At 40.8% G+C, this 25,792-nt stretch overlaps 1 protein-coding gene across 2 annotated transcripts in view; it reads left to right on the top strand.

The window, feature by feature from the left end:
• osbp2b (oxysterol binding protein 2b) overlaps positions 1 to 25,792 on the top strand; it is a 90,798-nt gene that overhangs the window by 41,231 nt on the left and 23,775 nt on the right. For both annotated transcript variants that reach the window (XM_067406012.1, XM_067406013.1), the window contains one exon: positions 10,493 to 10,743. In XM_067406012.1, coding sequence (XP_067262113.1) covers positions 10,493 to 10,743 — 251 coding nt within the window. The remainder of the gene's footprint in view (positions 1 to 10,492; positions 10,744 to 25,792) is intronic.

A 25,792-nucleotide genomic window follows, 5' to 3' on the forward strand; every position in this document is an offset into this window, starting at 1 on the left:
CTATTTGCTCCAAGTAAACTTATAGTAACCTTTTGTTATATAAAGCAACCACTAACCAGTAGTCTAATTAAAGGACTAGTAAGTTTAGGAAACATTTTTGCTTTGATAGTTGCTTTAAAAGAGAATAGCTTAAGCTACACTGTAACAAAAATATTGTGAATTGTTATATTTTGCTTCTCTTCTGCAATTTAAATATAACCATGTTTTTGCTTCATTAGACAGCATTTGCTTCTGGGGTTTTGGGATGTTTTGAAATGTAAGATGAAGGCAGTGATGATGATCATTTCAGCAAGTGATTCAGTGAGTTTAGTCCTATTTACCAAATCATTTTACTCTTCAGATTAGTTCATACAGTTCATTGAAAAGAACCTGGGGAGAACGCTCTAATAATAATAATAATAATAATAATAATATGGGTGCTGTAATACTGTAGGTGTTGAATGCTGCCTGAAAATTGTCATAATTATAAAATTAACAACAAGGTTTCTATTTTACTCATTTTTGTAGAGTTGTTCAGTTTTGAATTCAGAAAAAAAGTCATGTCATGCATAATCACGACCTTTAATATGTACCTTGTAAACTTGTGTACATCGCTAGTTGTAGAAATATATATTATATGTAGCTAGTGTTATGTTGTAATGCTTAATATTTGAAAAAACCCAATAAATTAATTAACAGTAACATCTTACCTTTGGGGTTTAAGACAAGTTTGAGGTTCTTTATTTACAATTATGTTTTCAGGAATTTAAATGCTTTATAAGTGTTCTCAATAGAATACTCTTAAGAATAAGATATCCTTTTTAATGTTTTTGGGAATACAAAATATTCTGTATATGTATTGTTAATATGAGCCATATAGGCTGTACAATTCCATCAGAAACATAATGTAATGTCTTTGTCATTGTTGTGCCATTAAAACCTGCAAGTTCATTGCAGCTCTAATGGTAGGGATATTTGTGACCATTAACACTTTAATACTCAGCTTAGACATCTTACAGTCAAAGTAGTAATTTATAGAGAGAATGACTGTGATTTAGTTCATTGTTGTCTTGTCATTATACCACTGTTTTTTTCTCATTGGGAAACTACTGTTTCCAGCAGTAAGTTAACTGCAGCAGTTCCTATGTAAAGTATTACATCGATTAATCCATGAAAGTCAATACCATGCTTTGTAATCAATAAATCAGCTCTATTGTCGTTCATTCTAAGTGGCATATCAAGGACCTGATAGCTTTCACATTGAGGAGCAACGACACTTTTAAAAGGATTTTTCCACCTTTGAGTAACAAACAGTATAACCATTGCTTGCTTTTGTCGTTTGCAGAGATCTCTCTAGCTCCATGTGTCCTGCTGCTCTCAGAAGTGACACCTTATATATACAGTCAAACCAAAATGTATTCAGACACCTTGAACATTTCATTCATTAATACAGTTTATTCACTATAGTTTAAAAAAATGGTGATAAAATATGACAAGGTATTCTAATTAAAAAATTAATCATAATTATGTCAGATAACACTTGAGCAAAACATGGTTTTATCAGTTTTACTGGTAGTCCACTATATGAATAATTTTACTAAGCACAGTAGTTGAGGCCAGGCCCTTGATTTCTGTCCTAAAAGGACATAATCTTTAAATAATACTGTTTGATGACTAAAAGTAGAAATTACAGTCATTAAGTCAGTCCTTAATCAGGTTTACCAATTTGTCAATCATGAAACGGCAAAGTGTCTACTGTCTAGATACTGTCTAGAGTCACTCTCTCATTATCATTGATGGATCTGATGCCTCTTGAGGGAGGTTGAGTCTTGCTATTCAGTCAATCTATTGTAAGTTGGATATGAGGGTAAAAATTAATAATTATAATTATGGTGGCATACATATGTTGGGACAGTTTTACAGTATTAACTACACAGAAATTAATGTGCATTAGTAACCTTTATTTAAATACACACACTATAGTTAATTTTGTAGAGCCTACATCTAAAATCATAAAATATTTTGCACTTACTAGTGGCTCTAAGTAAACTTATAGTTGACTTTTTTATACACAGCAAGCACAGGCCTGTAGCCTAATTAAAAGTCTAGTAAGTTTTGGAAACATTTTTGCTTTTTGTCAGTCATGATATGGCAAAGATTGTCTAGTAGCGTAACTCTAATTATCATTAATGGATCTGATGCCACTTGACGTATTTTGAGTCTTGCTAGCAGAACAACAGCAAGAAAGAATCCACACCAGCACCTGTTTTTCTCAGTACATTTACATTCATGCATTTAGCAGATGCTTTTATCCAAAGTGACTTGCATATATTATATGTAGCACTGCATTGAGCTGAAGGCAGTGTTCAATCCTGTCCAATTACTCCATCTATACAAACTGTATGTAAATCACCTCCACAACAACTCAGATAACTCTTCAGAAATCGTCCATAGTTTGGCATGTCACCACTGATTCTGACAAACTCTCCAGATGCATGATTGAGAGTGTTCTTACCGACTGCATCACTGGCTGGTACAAAAACTGTTCTATATCTTAACGCAAGGAACTGCAGTAGGAGGTGAAGACAGCACAGTCCATCACTGGCCTTGAGCACCCAGCATCCATGACACGTATTCAGATAGATGACTTAAGAAGGCAGATTATTCTTAAAGACCCCAGCCATCCCAGTCATTGCTTGTTTTCTTCTTTAACATCTGAGAATCAGAACAGAATTGCCCAGGCAGAGACCACATGGCTACAGCACAGCTTTTACCCACAGGCAAGAATTCACTGCTATAATTTAATTACGGCAAGAAACTTTCCAAAAACCCACTTTTGAATGTTCTTGTACGTCAGTTTTTTTTCCTATTCTGTCCAACAGTATTATTCACATTAAGTTAACACAATTATTTTTTATGCAACTTTTTTTACTTTTAATTTTTGCCCCGTTTCCACCCGGTATTAATATGTGTTTTGGTCAATCGGATCACAAGTGGACAATGCTAAATATTAAATATTAAATATTTGCATACACCAAAAATCTGCACATACTTCATATTGGCTTATAGTATACTTTCATTATACATATTTATTTGTTTTAAATTGCACCTACGACATTATATTGCCTATCATTTTTATTGCTTTATAATAAAGTTTATTTATTTAAGACAATATTTTTGTCATTTTACAAACTTTGACTTAAATTTTGCTGGTGAGCTCATGTTTCCTGCATAGATTGTTGTGGAGGCCATTGACATAATTATGTATGTTTGATAGACTCAGGAGTGGCTGGAGAAGGTTGAACGCTGCCTTCTGCTCATTGCAGTGCTACATAATCTATATCTGCATTATCACGTTTCATCTGCAGCACTTCCACCTGAGCTGGCCATGTTTTTATCACTCAAATAGACAAAAAATATGAAGAGATTGCATCCTTAGGTTCCATTTAAATCGTTTTAAATAAATGCAAATACAAGCTGACACTTGATGTGCTTTCTTAAAGGGTTTGGCAGTTATTTGGCATGCGTACTATAGAATTTAATATAAACTGGAGTGCATTCTAGCATTTTCTAAAGTGATATTATAGTCTGCATTATATAGAAATATAGTCTCTCACACTTCCTGTGTAGCCTGTCCTATGCAATAAAGAAAAAATGGCAACAACAAAAAAAAGTGACAATCGTTCAGACTGCATTATGTTTGCATTATGTTTGTAACCTTACAGTGAAAGCTGACAGAGTTTATCCCACCGTCTTACATGGGTTCTTAAAATCCTTTTTAATCTTTTGAGTTCTATAATAGAAAACTTGAAAACCGTTTTAAATCCTATGTGAATGTGAACTATTGCTGGCAGTGGCATCAGTACAGTAAATTTGGAGGCATGTAACCAGCTTATACATTTATGAATTCAAAAGTAATTCCTTTCTCAGATTTTCTAGCATATCATTGCAGGATGGTAGGCTGTTCTCCTTGACATATTCACTGTACATAATACCTTAGTTTAGTTTAATGTTCCTATTTCAGCCGTAGGCCTACAGCTGAACTGGAGAAATTTGTAATGGTCAAAAGGTTGGTTGTAGTCAAAGATAATATGCTACTAAAGTACAATTTGATGTGGTAGTTAATTCTTTAATCTGACGTTAAGCTGATTTTAGATTGTAAATACAGACAGGAGGTGCCAGATGGGTTTGTATCAAGCTCCTATTTTGTAATGTCACTCTTTGTAAACAGATATTTGTGTGTTGTGCTTGAAAACTGTGACACATCTAGGAACAACAGACCTCTATGATGACTGTTGTTTAGCAGCAGGTTAGGGCCTGTAAGTGTTAAAAAATTGCAAGCCACCTTGTCCTCCTGCCGAATGGTTTCCAGACAGAGAAGCTGCTTTGGAAATGAGCTGTAATCTCCAGCACACAGCAGATTTACCCTGTGCCAGCTGCACATTACCCTCAGACCTTCATCAGCAGCTCTTCTAAAGCTGGAGGGTGACAGGGTGAAAACTGCTCTTAATGTAAAGCTGTTTCTGAAATGTGTTTTTTTTTTTCTGGCTCTACTGTATGTGTGTGTGCTAAGGATTAAACCTCACATAGGAAGGGAAAGATGAAATACAGGTATACTACATACTGTGAGGTTTATAATGTATACTGTTTATAATTACTGAAACAATATGCAACAACATCAAAAACACACTGATGGTACATTCTACCGTAAATATGGTTATTTTTTATTTGTACTGTTTATATACATTATATGAATTTTACATAAAATTATATATGTAAATATATTATATAAAATTTGCTTTTGTACACATTTAAAACATTTTACATATATTTCAAAATGCAGATTTCACTCAATTTTTTAAAACAATTTAAAAAGAAAAGTAACCATTGTCCATTTATCATTGTAATATTTATGAACAATACAAATCTGTTGATCTGAGGTACAGATCTGTTGGTTTCCATTTCTTCCATTCTATTACTTCATAAGGACATTGTCCAAGTTGTGGACACAGTAGTACCCATTACCGTGTGCTCTGTTTGTATAATGCACATCAGGGCCGGATTGGGACTCATTTTCAGAGTTTCAGAGTTTCATGCCTTAGACCGGCCTACTTTAACTCACAATATTAAAATAATGTAATTAAAACCTCAGTATATAAGTCTGCAATAGTGCATTGTTCTCTACAGCCTTGTAATTAATTGTATTTTTCAAAAATATCTTCAAAAATTATAGTACAAAAAATGCTAAAATTTGATATATAGAGTCATTTTTATTGTTATAATAAAGATTTTATAATGTGAACCATTGATTATTTCTCTAGCCATCTAGTGGCTGCAGTTAAAAATTCATGTTATTTTAATATACTTAATTATATTTAAGTATACTTAATTTAATTAAGTGTTGCCTTCCAGTAGATGGCAGCAATCATCCACTAAACCCAGGCACATTTTTCATGTCTGTCACTATGAGTGAAATTGAGAAATGTAGATCTTTATTAAAGTCGATTTTACAAAAAAAATTTGCTATTTTATATAAATGTATATACTTAATTTATTACTGTGGCGACCAGGGCGGGCGAGAGCCGTGAGGGAACGGCGCGAGGCCGGTGGCGCGAGTGTTAATGAGCTTCACCTGGGAGGCGCACCGGCCTTGAGTCCCTCACGGTAGTTGCTCCTCCTTTTATGCTCCCGGAGCTCCTCCGTGAGGGACTCAAGGCTGGTGCGCCTCCCAGGTGAAGCTCATTAACACTCGCGCCACCGGCCTCGCGCCGTTCCCTCACGGCTCTCGCCCGCCCTGGTCGCCACAATTACAAATTCAGGCAAATAAATAACACAAAATACCATAAATCCCCCAAAATTGCACAACTTTACAGTAAAATATTAAAGTATTACGTTTGTTTAAAAAAAGTTACAGTATGTTACAAAATCACATTTTACTGTCTGGTTATGTAAGCTAGTTGGACAGAAAAATAAATATTGTTGGCCAATGCATAATAGCATAGCTAGCAACATAACATAAGTGATAGGCCCTATATTTTATTATTTGCCTACTATTATTACAATATGAGTAATAGCTGCTTTATCTTTTGCGTTTTTCCCCTCTTACATTTTATTTATTTACGTTACTTAAATCGGCCTCCGGTGGTTTAGACCTTTTGCCTTACCATAATTTAGTGTTGATTTAGAACTTGTCCCGCTGTCCCTACAGACGTCACCTCATCCCTTCTTCTCGTATACTTTTGAGTGAGTTGTCACACTCTGGGTCCCTCCCGACCAGGTTAATTTACCCATAGAGTGACATGATATCATTGATGTTACGTACAAATCGCACATTCGTTAGTTTTTAGTTTTGTTTTTTTTTTCTTGCACGGGTGCCCCGTGCCGCCCCTGGCAAGATGCCGCCCTGGGCCATTGCCCATGTCGTCCAGGCCTTAATCACTGACTGGTTTTAAGGAAAAAGTTCGGCTACTCAGCTTAGTACATTTGGCCGCGTCGACAGTTTCTAGAGCATCCATATTTCAACCCAGTGCCATGACAACACCGGCCCTCGCGGCCAAGTAAACAGACCGGCCCACCGGGAATTCTCCCGGTGCTCCCGATTAGCCAATCCGGGCCTGATGCACATTTTTCCAAATGTAGTTGATCCTCGTGTTCCATGTACACACAATCAAATTTGCATGCTGTGCACAATATATAGGCCTAGAAAACTGCACAAAAAGTACTTGGTATGGTAATATGCTGTTAGAAACATTCCCACAGGTTCCTCTGTCAGCAGTCACATGATACACGGCTCACAAAAACATGATTTATGCACAGGATCAGCCAGTGTGTGTGTGCACATGTGTGTCTGTTGTGGCTAATGGAAAGAGAGAAAAGAAGAAGCTCTAGAAATGGACGATTTGATTGAATTGGCTCCCCATGCCAGCGTTTAGACCCTTGAAATGTCGTTCTGTTGCTGTTTAGATTAAAACGGTCAATAACTGTCTCGAGGCCAGTAGTTGATCTGGCACCCACCAGCACAACACTGAACAGAGAAGCAGGAGAGACCTTTGTAAAGCATAATAATTACTGTTTTAATCTGGTATTAGGTCATAGAAGACTCTCGTTTAGTTAGCATATAACTAAAATTCTTTATACAGGAAGTGGCCTAAAGTGACCCCCTTTCCCTCCACACACAATGTTTTCTGTCTGTGTATGTTATTGTTGAGTCATGAGAAGGTTAATGTGTTCAGCCTCTGAACAGTTTGCTGACGGCTGCTCTGCTCTCTGCTGAGGAGGAACAAACACAGTCAAATCAATCTCACCCTTGCCCTGCTCCGCTGCTCAGAATGAGGTTGCCATGTCCCCGTCCCTCACATGCAATATGCCACATCTTTTTCCCCCCAAATGTTCTTTCTTTTGTCAGAGATGAGCTGCAGTGTCCTTGCCTTATAAACATGCATTTTCTAAATTCATCTTATTATTTGTATGAGGTAATAAATGTGACTCTGAGTTGCTGTCTTATTGCATCCGTGTTGCATGATTGTGTCATGGCCTCAGCTCAGCATCAGGATCTCAACTCTGCTCGGATGCGCTTCTCTAGATTTATGACACTTCTGTCACTGGAAGGGGGCCATTGTGTGTGTGAAAATGTGTAATGCACGTGTGTGTGGGAGCATGTCCATACATGCCAATGAACTTTAATGATGGCAGCTGTGAAATCATGCAGAGTGAACACTTGGGAATTCAAATTATTTATCATTTATTTTTAGCACGTCGTTTCCACTAGCAAATGTTTATAACCTAGACATCAGGTGACTAGTAAAGGCACACAAGGTTATTTTAAGTAAGCGTTGCTGGCTCTTATTTTTCTACCTGAAAAAAAAAAAAAAAAGGCAATATGGTGGTTTAGACTTTTTTTTCACTGACAGGTATGGAAATGGATGCGGCATTAGATAAAAGCTAAAGTTTTCGGTTCACAAAGGAATGACTTGAAAGAAGTAAATGGAGGGTCTTGGAAGAGCCAAGTCAATGTCCAGACCTCATTTCAATTGAAATGTTTTGGTTGCAGGGTTGCAGTTGTGTTGCAGGGATGACATAAGCCAGCGCCAATTTAGCATTACGCTGGTTCCCTTAACCAAAAACTAGTTTTTTTTTTCTATTTTGGATTATTGCCGAAAATAAGCTCTGTTTTCAACAAACGTTTATGATTCTTACGACTTTTTTTATCTTCACAAATGAACTTAACCTTTCTGAATTTTGAAGCCTAAATACAATTGCCAAGCTTAACCAGCTAAACAAACTACACCATGGACACAACTTTAACGTCACCACTGCTGAGCTTCCAACGACTCTTTCAAATTATTAAATTGTTCAAAATCGACAGTCAGAGAGTTTACTCGTTCTGTGCGATGCCGATTAATGTCCCTGATAACCTCTGTAGTTGCATTTAGCCACTTGTCAACCACTGCCTTAAAACACAAGTAAAAGCTTTAAAAACTTTCTGGTTACTAAAATTCTAAAAAATATCTTCTTTTGTGTTTAACAGAAGAAAAAAAAAAACTCGTACAGGTTTGGAACAACATGAGGGCAAGTAAATTTTCATTTTTGGGTGAACTATCCCTTTAAAGCCTACTTAGTTTTTCCACATAAGACATTTGAATTTCTGTAGATATTTTAGTTGAATAAAAGATTTCAAAGTTCAATTAATTGTTATTTGTTTTGTAATAAATCTTTAGCGATATTACAAATATTTAATCAATTCATGGGTGACTTGGTTTTTCTGAATGAGCAGCAGAACAATCAAGCATGAATATAATGTATTTAATATATGAAATTGATAATACAAAGGTTATACAGCTAAATAGTCACAAGTACTACACATATATATAGAAAACGAAAGTAAAGTCAACAAAACAGAGGTGATCAAAACAGTGGCAAATTACAAAGAGTTAAACCTTTGAGAGCCAGCAAGGAAACTCAGTACACAAATCTTAAAGAAGTTAATACTTGCATATAGGTTCGGGTGCTGTAGCTTTAGAGTTTCAGAGCGCTCGGTTTGGTAATTGGTCCTTCTTCAGGAGGGTGTTCTCCGGCGGGTATTTCAAACAAGGTTTAAACTGAAGAGTAAAATAACCGGAAAATAAAGAAGAGAGTCCGTCTCCTAGGTGATGGAGGATGGCGAAGGCTTGACGACAGGAAAACTTGTGCAACGAGGAGACGCGTGTCATTGTTTTTTAAGGACAACAACCAGAACGCCTCCTTGGTACCGTCCGCCAATGATACGGGCGTAATGTTTGGCAGGCAAAACTTGTCTTGTCTTGCGGCTCGATTTGCATAATTTATGAAGTATCAGACCAGAGTGTATTTTCTTCACAGTACCATTAAAAATAGAACAATGCATTTTACAGTAATGTGACATACCTTGTTGAATGAGGCATAAAGAGAGCTTTATAAAGAAACCAAACTTGTCAGGTGGGAAAGGCATACAAGAGACATTATAGTTTACAGTCATATTTTATCGTTAGAAACTACTACAGTCCTAGCTAAGCTTATACAGTATGGATACCTATATGCAATTTGAAATACAACGGCGGGTACACTTAGTCATATTCATATTTTGCACATACAATCTTCAATACGTGTTTGTGTGTGTTTGTGTGTCTCTGTGTGTGTATGTGTGGTGTGTATTGGGATTTGGCTGGTCTGGCACTTAACCCACATGAGGGACTCTTTTGAAGTCCCCAGAGCTTGGGACTGTGGTTCTCTGGTTAGTTTCTGACAGGGCCGCAAAGATGCCAAAATCCCAGTTTGCTTAGACCGGCTGGAGCGATTCATGATTTACATGCACCGTTCAGGAGGCTAAAAGCATTCTGAAAATTCCAAAGTTGGTTGGCTCCGACGGATCTCATCCAGACGTTACAGTTTTATATCACCTTCACCAATGTGCAGATAAAATTTCAGTATCTATATTCACACATACTGTATGTCTTTTCATGTGCTTTACTTTTTCACAGCACTTTATTTGTCAAAAGTAGTCATTTCTTTTTAGGTAAAGCATTACTTAAGGACTTTAAATTAAAGTTGTGCGTTTGTGCTTCTACACCCCCAACTCTACTTCTTATCCACAGATGAATCTTGCCAGTTCAGAACTTATGTTTTCCAGTTTGATTTTATTAAGAAAACCATTTATATCTGAGAATTGCAGGTTTCTTAAAAGTTTAAAAAGTTTAAAATGTTTTAGTCACTATCTGTCCACCATCACAGTGTGTGTTTTGATTTAGGATGTTTGTGCTTTGTTTGCATTAGTGACTATGGTAATATCGACTGGGTAGCTGCCGTTGGGACCTCAGCCACCTGTAAAATCAGCATTAATTAATGAGGGAAATTAGGAGGAGCTGTGCCCTCGACTCAGTAATGAGAACAGCTGGAAAACATTGTGGGGACATTGTGCTCTTGGGATTTTTTTCTGTTTTTAAAAAGTCTAGTTCACCCAATAATGAAATTTACTTGTATTCTGTTTGTCTCTGTGTAGATGACTCTGCGGACGAGGAGCCCACGTCTCAGTCAGACCACAGTGAGATCCAGGGCACTCTCAAGACTCTGGCCAGTAAGTTGGATGACTTGAGCACATGCAATGACCTGATAGCCAAGCATGGGGCGGCGCTGCAGCGGTCTTTAAGTGAGCTCGAGACCTTACGTGTGCCTCTGGAGGGAGGAGAGAAAATCAAGGCTGTCAATGAGAGAGCCACCCTCTTTCGCATCACCTCCAATGCTATGATCAATGTAAGTACAGAACTAACTTTCTGTTACCACAGAATTTCAGTTGAGTCAGGTTTTAATTACTGCTATTTTGTGCATTTCAGTTTTAAATGAATCTTAATTCTAAGTGTATACAATATTGTTCAAAGGTTTGGGGTCAGAAAGATTTTTTTAAAGAATCATATACTTTTATTCAGCAAGGACACATTAAATGTGAAATGTAAAAGAAAAAAAATGCTGTAAAGACTTTTTATATTGTTACAAAAGATTTTCATTTCTAATATTCTTCTTTTGAAATTTCTATTCACCAAAAGAATCCTGATTTTTTTAATCACATTTTCCACAAAAATATTAAGCAGCACTGCTGTTTTCGACATTGATAATAATAAGAAATGTATCACCAAATCAGCATATTAGAATGATTTCTGAAGAATCATGTGACACTGAAGACAGGAGTAATGGCTTCTGAAACTTCAGCTTTGCCATCACTGGAATAAATTACATTTTAAAATAATTTAAAATAGAAAACTGCCTAAGTTATATTTAGGACTGGTTGTGTTTAGTGTTTTTAATCATGGACAGTGTTTTCCTCGGCCCCTAATGCCATGGTCAATATGATTGAGCAATGTTCACATAGAGTGGGATGGAAGATTGTGGTTCATTCATCAAAATGGACAAAGTGGAACCTAATTCAGTATTAACTCTCTTACCCATAGTTCATCTTACAGACCCATGTGTGAAACTAGCTCCAGAAACAGCCGTTTTACTTTGAATCCTTTTCAGAGAAAATCACAATCTGCGTCTGTGTTCAAATTTCATGTTCAGTGTGGCTCTAAAGTCAAACGTTGTTGCAAATACCTAGATTGATGATTGTTTTTCTTTTTAGTCTGTAATCAATGAAGGTAGAACTGGCTTCCACTGCTGTGATCAATACAAGTCTAGGAATAGTGCTCAGTTTTATGGATGTCCTTTGTGTCTCTGATTTCCTAAATCAAATTTTGGATAGGTATCACTACTCACAGTCATGAAAATCAATATTGGAGGTGATTTCGTCTTGTGTGTTCCCATTTCAACTTTGATGAACTTTACTGAACTCATCAGTCTGTGCCAAGCTTATACTACCATTCAAAAGTTTCACCATGGCTTTAATTATTTGACTGGTAATACAGTAAAAACAGTAATATTGTGAAATATTATTACAATTTAAAATGAATGATTTTGCATTGACTGCATCATAATTGTGATTGTTGGTACACCACTTAAATCCTCACAGCCAGACGTTTGTGTATCAGCATAAAGTCTGATTTTTTTGGCAGAGAAATTACAACTTTGACAAGAATTGGACTTCAGTCCAACATGCAAAGAGCAACCACATTTTTTGTCAAATAAAAATGCGTCTTAATATTTTCTTATAAAGTAAGTTAGGAAATCTCCATGCTCATTTAGTTCATGTTAAAAATGTGGTTATGCAGATTTTTAGTGATGAGGTAACAAAAGCCATAGGAAAGAAGTGGTGTAACGTCTGGATGGATCCGTTCAGAGTCAATAAACTTTGGAGTTTTCAGAATGCTTTTAACCTGATGAACTTTGTTTCTTAATCACTAAATCGGCTCCGAACAGTCTACTAAAGATGAGCCCACTTGACACCTTTGTTGCCCTCCGAGGTAACACAGCAGGCCCAATTTCCTTGCTCTTAGGACATCAAAGGGGCCCCTCATGTGGACTATGGGCCAGATCCACATTCCAGCACCCACACACACTGGCACACACAAAAACACACACACAGACTCACATACAGAAACACACAAACATAAATTTTTAACTGTATATATATCCTACCACTATGCTGAAATATATAGTTCATATATTTTAGGGCCTATGCATGTTTCCTAGTGTTTAAATTAGTGTATTTGTGCTAGTGTGCATTTTAACGATATAATTTTGTCTGTAAACCATAACTTCTTGTCTATGCCTTTCTAATCTGGCGAGTTTGGTCTCTCCGTAAAGCTCCGGACTCGAGCTATTTACTGAGGTGGGTCACATGGCTGACATATGCATTTTTCTATGTGTTTAATGATACTGTGAAGAAAGCACTCGATCTCGAAATCCGGTCTGATGGCCACTAAGTATGCAAATTCATCTAGGAGACCAAACCAAGGAACTTTGCCCGCCAGATAGTGGTGCGCATCTATTGGCCGCTACAATTCAGGAGGTGTGTTAGTTTGGGTTTCCATAAAAACAACAACACACACCTTTTCTGGGTTCTCCCGGTGACCTCCCGATCGTCTCGTGCACGTCTCCCCGGACGCCTCAGGTGACCGCGCTTCCCAACCACGCGCGCAGCTCGGGAGGACCACTTCCTTTCTCTCTCTCTCTCTTCGGTTAAGTTACTTAAGTTTAAACCTCTTTTGAAAACCCCGCCGGAGAAACCCTCTCGGAAAGGACCAAGCCAAGCGCGTTGAAACTGCTACTCACGGACTTGAACCAATAAGCAAGTATTATCATTTACCTTAAATTTGTCTAAACTGATTTCTGTGCTGGCTCTCTCAAAAGGGTTTAACTGTGTAATTTGCCATTCTTTGATCATCTTTCTTTCCCTGTCTTTTCTTCATTTTCATTCTCGTGTATATATATGTATTTTCTTGTATATATATTTAGATGTATAACCTCTGTATTCGTAGCTGCACATATTAAAACACTTAATTCATGCTCGATTGTTCTGTTGTTCTTCCAACTGAAGACCAAGTCACTTTAACGTTTTTTCGATCGCTTTATGCTTTAGTTATTTTCATGGCCAGAGAATAACTCCGTTTATAATATCCTGTGAGGGACTTAGTTTGCTGGACAAACGAACAGTTTCTCTAAATAATTATTAAACCAGAACTAATCATATATGTAATTGATTATAATTCGTTGTAATTGATTCACAATATATGTTTAATTCCCCATTGGGTCGATATATGAATCATAATTTATTCATAACCTTATGAATTATTATATTCATATTTCATCCATAAATTGATTAATAACCGCTACACATTCGTTACAGTGGCTAAACCGTTTGAAAAGTTTGGGGAAAAACTGATATAGAGCAAACTATCTGTACATGTATACCAATTTAACAGTCTTTAGATTTGTTTTCAATGATGATTTCTATACAATTCTTGATGCATTGTTTTGTAAGAACCATTATAAGAATCTAACAGTTCCATTTCCTCACTTCTTGTATCAACCATTAGTCCTGCAGACAGCAGTCAAGACCTGAGAATTTGAGGTGATGTAACACAGATAAACATGCTATAACACATTCATTAGCGAGATCTCTGTTTGATCAGCTGTGTGGACTCATCTTTTGTTCATCTGTGAAATGATTAATAGCCAGCTGAACAGAAATACACATGCATAATGAAAAGTGCTGAATAGCACTGTGGGTCCAGCTCATTAAAGCACTTGGACAGGCTGAGCCACAGCAGTTTTAATGAGAGGCAGAGGAAAACCATTCTGGTCTATGTGTGTGTGGTGTGAGGGATAAACATATGATCTTATATTTAATACATATCTATATTTGAATCAAGGAGAGAGAAGAAAGGGATGTTTATCTTGTAGTCACCTGGTTCTCTGTGGCTTTAATTGATGTCTGTGATGTTTTACTGTACTCTTCGAAAATTTGGGGTTGGTACAATTAATTTTGTGAAATCTTTACAATTTACATTTACAATTATACATTTTATTTCAGTAAATATTAAAATGTACTTTATTCTTATGATGGAAAAGCAAAATTTTCAGCATCATTACTGTAACGAAGCTGGACTCAGGCAGGGATCAATATGCAAAGCTTTTTTAAGAGTGAGCGTGGTCGTACAGGCAGGGTCAAACAGGAACAAACAGTAACAGCAAGGGACAGGCAGAGTCGAGGTCAGGATACAGGCAAAGATCAGGACAGGCAGATATCAGTCACAGGTCGATGTACAAAGCACAGGTCAGGGGTAGGCAGCAGAGGATCGTAAACAGGTAACAGGCAGGATCAGTAACAGACAGGTAGACAGGATACAAACGCTCAGAATTGCAACCGGGGTAAACAAGACTTCGCCATGAGGTGGTGGGTGAGTGAGTTTCTTATAGTCCAGGTAATGAGCTACAGCTGTATGTGGCAATTGGTGATTGGTGTGGAATGTGAGCATGTGACTATGGTAAATGAGTCCAGGAACTGACGGTGATCGTGACAATAGGTGTGTTCGACATCGGCTGCGGCCGGATGCAACCGATCGGCGAGAGTATCCGCGTGCAGTCAGAGAAGAGCTGAAAACGGAGACGTGAAGTCGGACACTTTTTTGCTTCCCGTAGTGACTCTCGCACTGCGTTTGCATACTTTATCACAGCTGAAGTGAAAAAATTCAATATTTGACTAATACACTGATGTTTCAGAGACCTTTGCATTCAATACTTTATGTACTGCTTAAAGCATCTGTTTTTACAAGAATAAAGTTCAACATAAGCATATATTATTTAAAGGTGCTACAGAGGATCTTTTTGTGGATTGAGAAACCAAAGACTGTTAGTGAGTTTTTGAAATGAGCGCATGCGTAAGAACAACACCCCTGCTTCACAGCTCGTTTCGAGGGAACGCCTCCCACAACTCGTGCACGAGTATATGAACACGAGTGTTTACCACCAGCATTCGCTGTGTCGTGTTAGTGGATTCATTATGTCGGACTCACCGCAGGTAACTCATAATCTGCAGTTGTTACTCCTGTCTCCTGACAAAAACATTGCATGCGGTGCCTGTGGAGTGTGGAAAGTTACTGGAGCGCGCAGCCGCACACGTCTCTCACAAGGAACGTCACGGCAGTGACTGACAGGCCAGAGGGCCAATCGTTTATGCGATGATCACGTAAACGATTGGCTGATGTTTTTAAGGCCCTACCTCGTGCACTGATGATGTATATTAATATTATTCCTTTCAGTGCACCTAATAAACAGTCTTTTATCAGTTAGTAAAGAAAGTTTCAAGTAATATTGCAAAAATGTATAAAACCAAACATCTTGTTTTGTTAAACATTTTATTTTGATAAACATGACACGATATAACATCGCGACTACATGAAAAGAGCTTTAACTGTTATAAAAACACAGATTTTTATAACAGTTAAAAACACACGTGATCGTTGTCATGCGGTGAATCTGGCCAATCGTGAAACAGCTGTGTCGTCATCACAGCTTGTGCAGCTCCTCTTTAGAAACTGCGCTGACTGCCTCAGGCTGATCTCGAATCGCTCTTGCGGTACTTTAAAGCCATATGTAACGTCTGGATGGATCCGTTCAGAGTCAATAAACTTTGGAGTTTTCAGAATGCTTTTAACCTGATGAACTTTGTTTCTTAATCACTAAATCGGCTCCGAACAGTCTACTAAAGATGAGCCCACTTGACACCTTTGTTGCCCTCCGAGGTAACACAGCAGGCCCAATTTCCTTGCTCTTAGGACATCAAAGGGGCCCCTCATGTGGACTATGGGCCAGATCCACATTCCAGCACCCACACACACTGGCACACACAAAAACACACACACAGACACACATACAGAAACACACAAACATAAATTTTTAACTGTATATATATCCTACCACTATGCTGAAATATATATTTCATATATTTTAGGGCCTATGCATGTTTCCTAGTGTTTAAATTAGTGTATTTGTGCTAGTGTGCATTTTAACGATATAATTTTGTCTGTAAACCATAACTTCTTGTCTATGCCTTTCTAATCTGGCGAGTTTGGTCTCTCCGTAAAGCTCCGGACTCGAGCTATTTACTGAGGTGGGTCACATGGCTGACATATGCATTTTTCTATGTGTTTAATGATACTGTGAAGAAAGCACTCGATCTCGAAATCCGGTCTGATGGCCACTAAGTATGCAAATTCATCTAGGAGACCAAACCAAGGAACTTTGCCCGCCAGATAGTGCTGCGCATCTATTGGCCGCTACAATTCAGGAGGTGTGTTAGTTTGGGTTTCCATAAAAACAACAACACACACCTTTTCTGTGTTCTCCCGGTGACCTCCCGATCGTCTCGTGCACGTCTCCCCGGACGCCTCAGGTGACCGCGCTTCCCAACCACGCGCGCGCAGCTCGGGAGGACCACTTCCTTTCTCTCTCTCTCTCTTCGGTTAAGTTACTTAAGTTTAAACCTCTTTTGAAAACCCCGCCGGAGAAACCCTCTCGGAAAGGACCAAGCCAAGCGCGTTGAAACTGCTACTCACGGACTTGAACCAATAAGCAAGTATTATCATTTACCTTAAATTTGTCTAAACTGATTTCTGTGCTGGCTCTCTCAAAAGGGTTTAACTGTGTAATTTGCCATTCTTTGATCATCTTTCTTTCCCTGTCTTTTCTTCATTTTCATTCTCGTGTATATATATGTATTTTCTTGTATATATATATTTAGATGTATAACCTCTGTATTCGTAGCTGCATATATTAAAACACTTAATTCATGCTCGATTGTTCTGTTGTTCTTCCAACTGAAGACCAAGTCACTTTAACGTTTTTTCGATCGCTTTATGCTTTAGTTATTTTCATGGCCAGAGAATAACTCCGTTTATAATATTCTGTGAGGGACTTAGTTTGCTGGACAAACGAACAGTTTCTCTAAATAATTATTAAACCAGAACTAATCATATATGTAATTGATTATAATTCGTTGTAATTGATTCACAATATATGTTTAATTTCCCCATTGGGTCGATATATGAATCATAATTTATTCATAACCTTATGAATTATTATATTCATATTTCATCCATAAATTGATTAATAACCGCTACACATTCGTTACATATATTATTTGGTGGAGAATGCGGGCAACGTTTTAAACTTGATTTTCGGTAAAAGAGCAATGTAGAATAATTTTGTATGATTTAACTTACATGCGCGCTTTATTCAGTGAGAAGACGCACGAGTCCTCTCTACGCACCGTTAACAAGCTGCTGTTTGTGTCTAAAAACACTGCAGGCCTAGCCTTGGTTGACCGTGAAATACACTGCAGTCTATTGATATTTCAAGCTCGTATCTGTGAAGGACGACAATCTTTGCAGTAAGTTACAGTTTTGAATATTAATTTCCGCTTGAATTAACGAATTGAATCGTATTCAACGCGTTTTGAAAGGAGTATAGTGACGAATATTTCCACTAAATCTCTTTTAAAGGCCTCATTATATTTACCCGCTATTGAATCTGAATTTCTTGTGTCGTCCAAAAATTCACAATAGCCGGTTTGCTCCTGGGTTACGTCGTTTGGACTAGCTACCCAAAACCACGTGATCCCCGTTACAGATCTAATCGGAAAAGCAGTCCGTCTGGTTTATCGATTGATGTGTAATAATTTGGAGCTCGTATCAGCATTCTGATCCAATGTTGATTAGTAACAGCGGCGAAGCAATCCCGCAAAAGTTACATATTCGCGTGCATTAAAGTTTGCACCAAAGGGACTGATTCCCAGAGTTGTGTACCCGTGAGTAAAACGGTACACATATATTTATGAAAGAATCCGCTGAGGTTCTATAGTTGTAATCGTGACCGTGCAGTTAAAACAGCGTAAGGGTCAGAAACCCACAAGCGCGCTCGTTTTTGTATCACGACTCAAAGAAAGGGGATGCAGTAACTCTGACCAGACGCCAGAGGGCAGTCTGCTCAGGTGTGCCACCCCTCCCTACTTATTGGTTGTGTGGACTCAGTGACGCCACCGCGTGGACGTTCTGAGTTAAAGCCGCTCCATACTTTGAACTGAATTATCTCCAAGTTATCTTTTGCTTCTCTATACTGCGGGGAGTTGTAAAAGTAATTTGCTTTTGGTGGTTATGCTTTCCAATCATTGTTGGAATGTGGTTTACTGATTTAAATTTAATTTAAACGCGTTTAAATTTTTAATTTAAATTGTTTCCCTCTTCCAACAAGGGAATTCACTTTCTGAGAGTGCGCCCCTGGTGGACACTGTCAGATAAGTCAATTCTCTTTTCCCTTGTATTCTTTTTCCTGTATTCACAGATCTACTTTATTTTATTTTATTTCAGTTTATTTATTTTATTTTTATTCCACTTTGTGTTATTTCATCCATTCCCTTTTTGTCTTTCTCTCTCTCAAGTTATTTCTTTAGTTTACTTTGGAAATTCATTCCCTTTATTACTTAATGTTTTATTTTATTCACTCTTAGTTCTGGGTCCTGTGTGTTATTGGCTGGCAATAATATTCACGCACACCCAAGCCTCCTTATTTCATACACTTATTTTTGAATTTAATTAAATAACATTTAATTCAATTTTAAAATTAAGTAGTGTCAATCAGTTGGCATTTTGCTATCAACAAGCAATTCTCTTTAGGAAAAATCTGCAAATAGGGAAGGCTTTCTCTTTTCTTTCTCCCATTCTGTTATTCTATGCACTCATTTAAATTTAATTGAACAAGTTTAATTCAATTTTGAATCAAGTGCCTCTGAATTATCCTCTTTTCAAGCTTTTTCCCATCCTGTTATTCTATGCACTCATTTAAATTGAATTGAACAGAGTTTAATTCAAATTTGAATCAAGTGCATCTGATTTGTTTTTGTTTTCTGTTATCTTTACTTTTCTGCTTCTAGCTAGTTCATTTTAGACCCCTACTCTTTTATCCTACACACTTAATTAGTTAAATTCTATTTAAACAAGATTTAAATTGAGTTTTAAATTTACAATTAAGTCGTGTTTACCTGATTGTTTGTGCACTTGCAGATAAGGCCCTTTAGCGCCCTGGGGTGAGCTGACGGTTGCTCCAGTGAGTTCCAGTGAGTGGAGCTACCTGGCCTGGCGCTTCTTACACTAACCGTGTGTGAATCGTGGACATTCTGACCTCGTATCACGGGCAACACGCAAGGACATCAGCGAGTTGTGTATCAGGTACAGGAGGCAACGAGACCCGGGGTGACAACAAGCGGCAATTTTGTTTAAATTCCCTGCTCAGGCTTCTGCACGACAGAACCGCCCGTTTGGAGTAACTGCCCGTAAAGGGGACAGACTCTGAGTTCAGGGAAAACTCAATCTTGACTGGTCACTCGGGCCGTTGGCGCAAATACCTTGCCAAAGTGCGCAATTGTGCTGGTGTTCCCTGTTTGAGAGGTTGCACCGTGGTACAAAGGGGACAGGTGGCCACGGACACCGCAGTAGAGTGTTTGATCGTCGAGGAAAGGTGGCCTGCCATTGAGTTCTTATCTGAGCACCCACGATTCACCCAGGCCTACGACATACAGTCACTTCACCTAATTGAAAGCCACAGAATATTACATATTCTTCAATTACTCAGGTGCGGGCCAACCCTTAGGCTCTCGATCCATACCATCCCTCTAGGTTTTATGATGCAACCGTGCACTCGCCTGACACCGTCATAAACCCAGCTGGAATAGGAAGTTTAAGTTTCACTTCTCCCCTCTAGCCCTTCTGTTTTAGTTTATTGCGATTCTATTTTGATTCCTTTCTATTTGTTTACTGCTCTATTTCTCATTTAATTGCATCCTCCCTGTTCTGTTTTGCTTCTCTACTGTGTTTGTTTCTTTCAGTTCATGTAAAAGCAGAGCCTGTGAGAGCCATCACGGAAAACTGAGTAATAGATAGACGACCGAGCAGCGAGAGTCATCAAAGGACTCTTAGGGCTACCGCCTGTCAAAATCTTTATTCAAATCCGGCACTCACCCACACAAATTGACCCGCGTGGTCCTTTTGGCTATCGACAATTAAGTGTCTAGCCTACATTCCACTAACTGTCTGCACCAGTTAACTGGAACCAAACCAAAGAATTATATAATCATGCATTATTATAAGTCGTTAGCCCTGCGCGTGCTTGCATTGGTTCTGTTTGTGCTGTCTTTCTCTCGCCAACAGCAAGCTAACGTGTTCAGAGCAGCCAGCCCCAGCACCCATGGGGACGGACTCAAGACCGGGTTGGGCTCCCTGACCAGCACAATCCTGCCCAACGACGCTGTGGATCCCCAGCACCTAAGCAACGAGCAGCTGGACGACAACCTGAATCGACTAATGGCCCACGATCCAATGCCGAGCTACAAAGAGTGGGCGAGAGTCATCCGAGCCATCGCCCACAACCTCAAGCTCCAGGCGGAGGACGCCCGGAGGAATCAGGCCCAGATTCATCGTCACCACGATCAGCGACTCGTCGAGACCCAGGACCAGCGTTGGACAGCGGACGAATCCAAACCCGAGCTGCAGGAGGAGCTGCAAAGACTTCAAAAAGCCCTCGCAGAGCTCCACCTGGAGGTGGAGCGTAGAAAACTGACTGGAAAACTCCAACACAGCGAAGCTCCCCTAGCCAAAGCAGAGACTACACTGAAAGACAGACACACTAAAGCCCTGACCTGTGAAAATCATCTCAAACAGGCCCAGAAAGGAGTTATGGCTCCGAAACAACAAAGAGACTATGTGAATGAACTTGACACTGGTTACAGAGTACTGAAAAGTGGCATGGGAGGGGAAACACACATCACCGAGTTTCCCCTAACCAGTCAAGAAGCCCTAATTCCAAATGGGGTTAAAAGTCCACTGCCCAAAACGTCCAACGGCCAAGAACCTTCGCCAGCAGCTGTCACATCCAACTGCCAGCACCTGCGACAGGTTCTGATCCAAAAGCTTTCTGACCCTGCATCAGATCAAGGGCTCCCTGCTGCCATGGACCTAAAACGGGGCAGACTGAATAACCCATACACTTTCTACAGCCGAATGCAAAGGGGGTACTACGGAGCACGTAACCAGCCAGCAACGGAGGAAGATTTCATCTTCAACCCTCTGCTTCTCCGAGAGCTGCACCCTGCGGTGAGTGATCATCTGGCAGCCTTGGCCTGCTCAAGCAGCATGTCTATTCAGCAGCCGCGAGACTTGGTCGACGAAGCTCAAGCCAAGCAGAGAACTGCGTCTAAAAAGACTGTAGAAATTCCAACCAGTTACCCAGACTCCGATCACTGTCCAGAAACCTGTCCTTACCTTTTTGAAAGACTGAGAAATGAAGCTGAAAGACAAACTCAGACTCTCAAGTCACAAAGATGTGAGCTGAATGTGCAGTCGCACAGTCCAAATGAGGTCCACCTTGAACACACAGCTCCCACACCACACCATTGGTCGAGTGAGCCTGGTACCTCCTGTGTGCGTAGCGCAAATGGACACGTTTCTCTGTTCCACTCACAAAGACCTGCTAGACTGTTTTGAGCCCTTATTGAACGCCAGACCACTGAAAATCTGGGCTCAAGTGTGTGAACTTCTGCCTTCCCAGTCACCCAGGCCACCTGAGCCAGACGGTCAGGTCACAGAGGTCGCGGGAAATCTCCCAGCTAACCGCGGGAACCCGGTTTTAGAGCACAGTTCAAGTTCGCTACCCGGCACACTTCAACCCACCATAGACTGTAGCTCCCTCTGCTCCAAGGTCATGACAGACTCACAGCTGAATGATGTAACTACAACAGACATTATTCTCACACTGTGGGCAGACAACTCAGCCTTCAGCCACACGCTGTTAAGTGCCCTCATTGAAGGAACACCGGACCTCCCATTTGTCAACATGCAAATACGCTTCCCATTGGACTTTCGTCTGTCAACCATGATGACCGTCAAGGACATCTGCGTTGTGAACTTCAAATGGAACAACCGGCATTTAACCCATCACTTCCTGGTCCTTCCAGACATCCTGATGCACTCTAATGCTCATACGGACAGTGCAAATGAGTTGTTGTGGGCACCAATGACTGTACAGCCTCCTGTTGTTCCTGTCAACACTGCCAACTTCCTGTCAGGCCAGACTATCCAACAGGTCTGCATCCTGATCAACATACAGGAACCTGTAGTACCACCTTACACCAAAGGGGGTGCTGTTTGGATCAACATACAGGAAATTGTAGTTCCACCTTACACCAAAGGGGGTGCTGTTTGGCTCAACAGGCAATGTGGTCAAACCCTAAGCCACATGCTGGGCTCCTTCACACTGTCACCTGAAGGCGTGGAACTTGGACTTGCTCTAAAAGCCACACCGCTAACTGAAGTGTCACCCTACGTAGTTCACAGCTGGCTCAACGAATGCATGGTCACAGACATCAGCATTCCCAAAGCCCACCATCTAGAATGGATAATGGACCACGGCCCCTATGACTTTGAACGCAAGTTAACAGTCATTAACTTAATACCAGCTGCCATGGTCCCAGAAGGAAGCTTAAGCAACACAAGTTTCACAGCATCCTTCAAGAGCATCTCCATCACTTCCATCAAACTGGTACCCACAGAACAGGTGCACAGAACGGAGCTGATGGAGGACAAACACCTTGCAGTACCCACAGTCGCTAACCAGCCTGCCTGGGAAACTCAGGAAAGCGCTGCACCTCTGACAGCCAACCTGACAGCTAACACCACAACAGAGGAGCCCTTCCCAAGGTTTGAGCCTAAAGGCCAACAGATCCAGAAAGATGCAAGTGCGCTAAAGAATGATGCAGACTGTCAAAAACTCCAGAAACGTCTTGCACAAACTCAAAGTGACATTTGACAAAGACCTTTTATGCTGTGGTCTCACTAAACTTCACACAGTGCATAGTGCAACACACCCAAATGCTCCTCCCACCTTAATCAGGCAGTACGAAGGTCACATCGCCCCACATGAACCAGTACAGGAGGTTGTTCATTCAACAGAAGGAAAAGGTGTTATCTGCCCATGCAACAGCACCTATTCAGCCCCTACCTGGTCCATTGTCAAACCAGACAGCAAATGGCGACCCACCAGCGACTTCAGGAGGCTGAACCAGCAGGTGCCACTGCCACAACGTGCCAGAAAGCACAAGTCTGCACGGAGCGGAGATTCAGCTGCCTGTCAAAACTGCTATAACAGCACACCAGCGTTGACACTTCAGATACTGGTACCCCAACAACAGCGACCAGCCTGTCACAGATACCTCAAAGAGAATGCGTGCCAAGGAATGCCCACGGCCTACGTCGATGGACGTTCCTACAACCATGAGGGCATCCCACAGGCAAATGCAGGGGTACGATGGTTAAGAAACCAACCCTGCCAACCACAGAACAGCAGGTGGGGTCCCCAGTCATGTCAATATGGTGAAGCAGCAGCTACCCTCAAAACCCTTCACGTCTCCTCAGCTCATAACATCAGGGAACTCATGTGCACAGACTCACACGTTGCCAGACCTTGTTTCACATGCCATCTTCTGGGCTGGAAACAAACTGGTTTCAAGACTGAATGCAACAAGCAGGTGAAACATCAACACATGTTCCAGACACGTGATCACCTCACCCAAGCACACGACATGATCATTTACTGGGAAAAGGTGAAAAGATGCTTGAAGCAACCAGGGCGTGACAAAGGTGTGAACGACCAAACTAATGCCCTTGCCAAGACTGGCACACTGCATAACAAGCTATGGTCACACCCACCCCATTCACCCACCCTTAGTGTGGCAACAACAACCCGCAGCCAGCGGACTGTTCCTGCAACATTTCCCACCTTACTGCCACTGCCACTGACAACCAAACTTTCCAACATTTCCATTCGACATGTTTTGTACCACCACTCAGACCCCTCCAACCTCCCGTTCCCGGCATCTGGTCTCACGGCGGCCCCTAGCAACAAACGACTGCACAAGACCGACCACATGCTGCGTGTGGGAATAAACTTTCTAAAGTATGTCCCTGATGTCCTCACAGCGCCAAAGCCTGTACTGCCACAGGGCCAAAAGGGGGGTGAACTGATATACACCCACGACACACCATGTGCCAAACACCATGGCACCAGAACTACGGACGAGACATTAAAACAAGTGGCGCACTGGCCCAGCATGCAGCAAGATGTGGCAGAGCACGCCAGAGGATGTCAAGTTTACCGTCATGTCCAGACTGCAAACGCAAAGCACCGAGCTTCACTGCAAAACCGAGGAAATCACATTTCCACGGTCAGTCGACCAGAAAGACTGGACGGTAAAACCTCCTCTGATGCTCATGGCCATCACAGACACCGTACAGGAGTCAACTCAGGTGTTCCCCACAGAACTACTGATGGCACGGCAGGTGCCACTGCCGTTGCATCTGTACCAACCAGGAGACTTGAGTCTCATCACAGCCTGCTCCCCTCATCAGCAGCACAACAAGCTCCGCCTACAACTGAGAAAGCAACTCGCAACACAGAGCCAAACCCTGCAAACCACCTGCAAATCCTGGAAAGGTATTGCGGTGGTTCTCCGCACTCACAGTTTCCTGCTGATCCAAACTGCGAACTCAAGGAAGCAACTGTTTACAGTCCTCCAGAATGACTTTGCCCAAAATCAGCTGGTTATAGCTCTGTTGACAGACCTGCTGCGAGAAATTAGCTTCTCTATGGACAGAGTGGCTATGAATAGGAGTCCTCAGTATCCTACACAAACTGTGCTGGACTTTGCTACTGGCAGACCCAAAGACATGGTCAATGTCAGGTGGCGGCAACGTAACACCCATGCCAAGAAACACACCTCAGTTGCGGTAGCCTACCACAACAGCAACCCACGGCTGTGCCCGGCTCCCCACTTTCGCAGGTGTAGTTTCACCAAAGACTTTCAGTACTTCTGCCCAAACCAGCTCTTCCTCAGAAACCACACTGAAGGAATGGGCCGGTTGCAGCCCATGACCAGCGACACACGCTGCCCGGCCAAGCCGCGCACCCCAGTTATCGGAACACAAGCCGAGACTGTGGGTGATCGACTGCTCATCCAAACCCCTACTCATGCTGCCATCCTAATCTACAATCAGCACAACACCGCCACTCGTGTCAGCCTGCCCAATCCAAGTAAGTGGATCCAGGTACCCCTGGGTTCCATCCTTCACCGCAGCCATCTGGCGGTGCACTGTCTCTCAAGCAAAGAGGACCAGTCAGAACTGGAAATCCCATCTTCCCCCAGGGATCACCATCACACCTTAGATCCAGGAATGGAACTGAGGATTGACAAAGGGGGTCCCAGCTAAGTGACAGTACTCCTATTGATGCACCCCTCCAAGCACTCTCACGACTGCCTGTCCTGACC

This window comes from Chanodichthys erythropterus, chromosome 13, assembly GCF_024489055.1.
Source record: "Chanodichthys erythropterus isolate Z2021 chromosome 13, ASM2448905v1, whole genome shotgun sequence".
Taxonomy (NCBI): Eukaryota; Metazoa; Chordata; class Actinopteri; order Cypriniformes; family Xenocyprididae; genus Chanodichthys; species Chanodichthys erythropterus.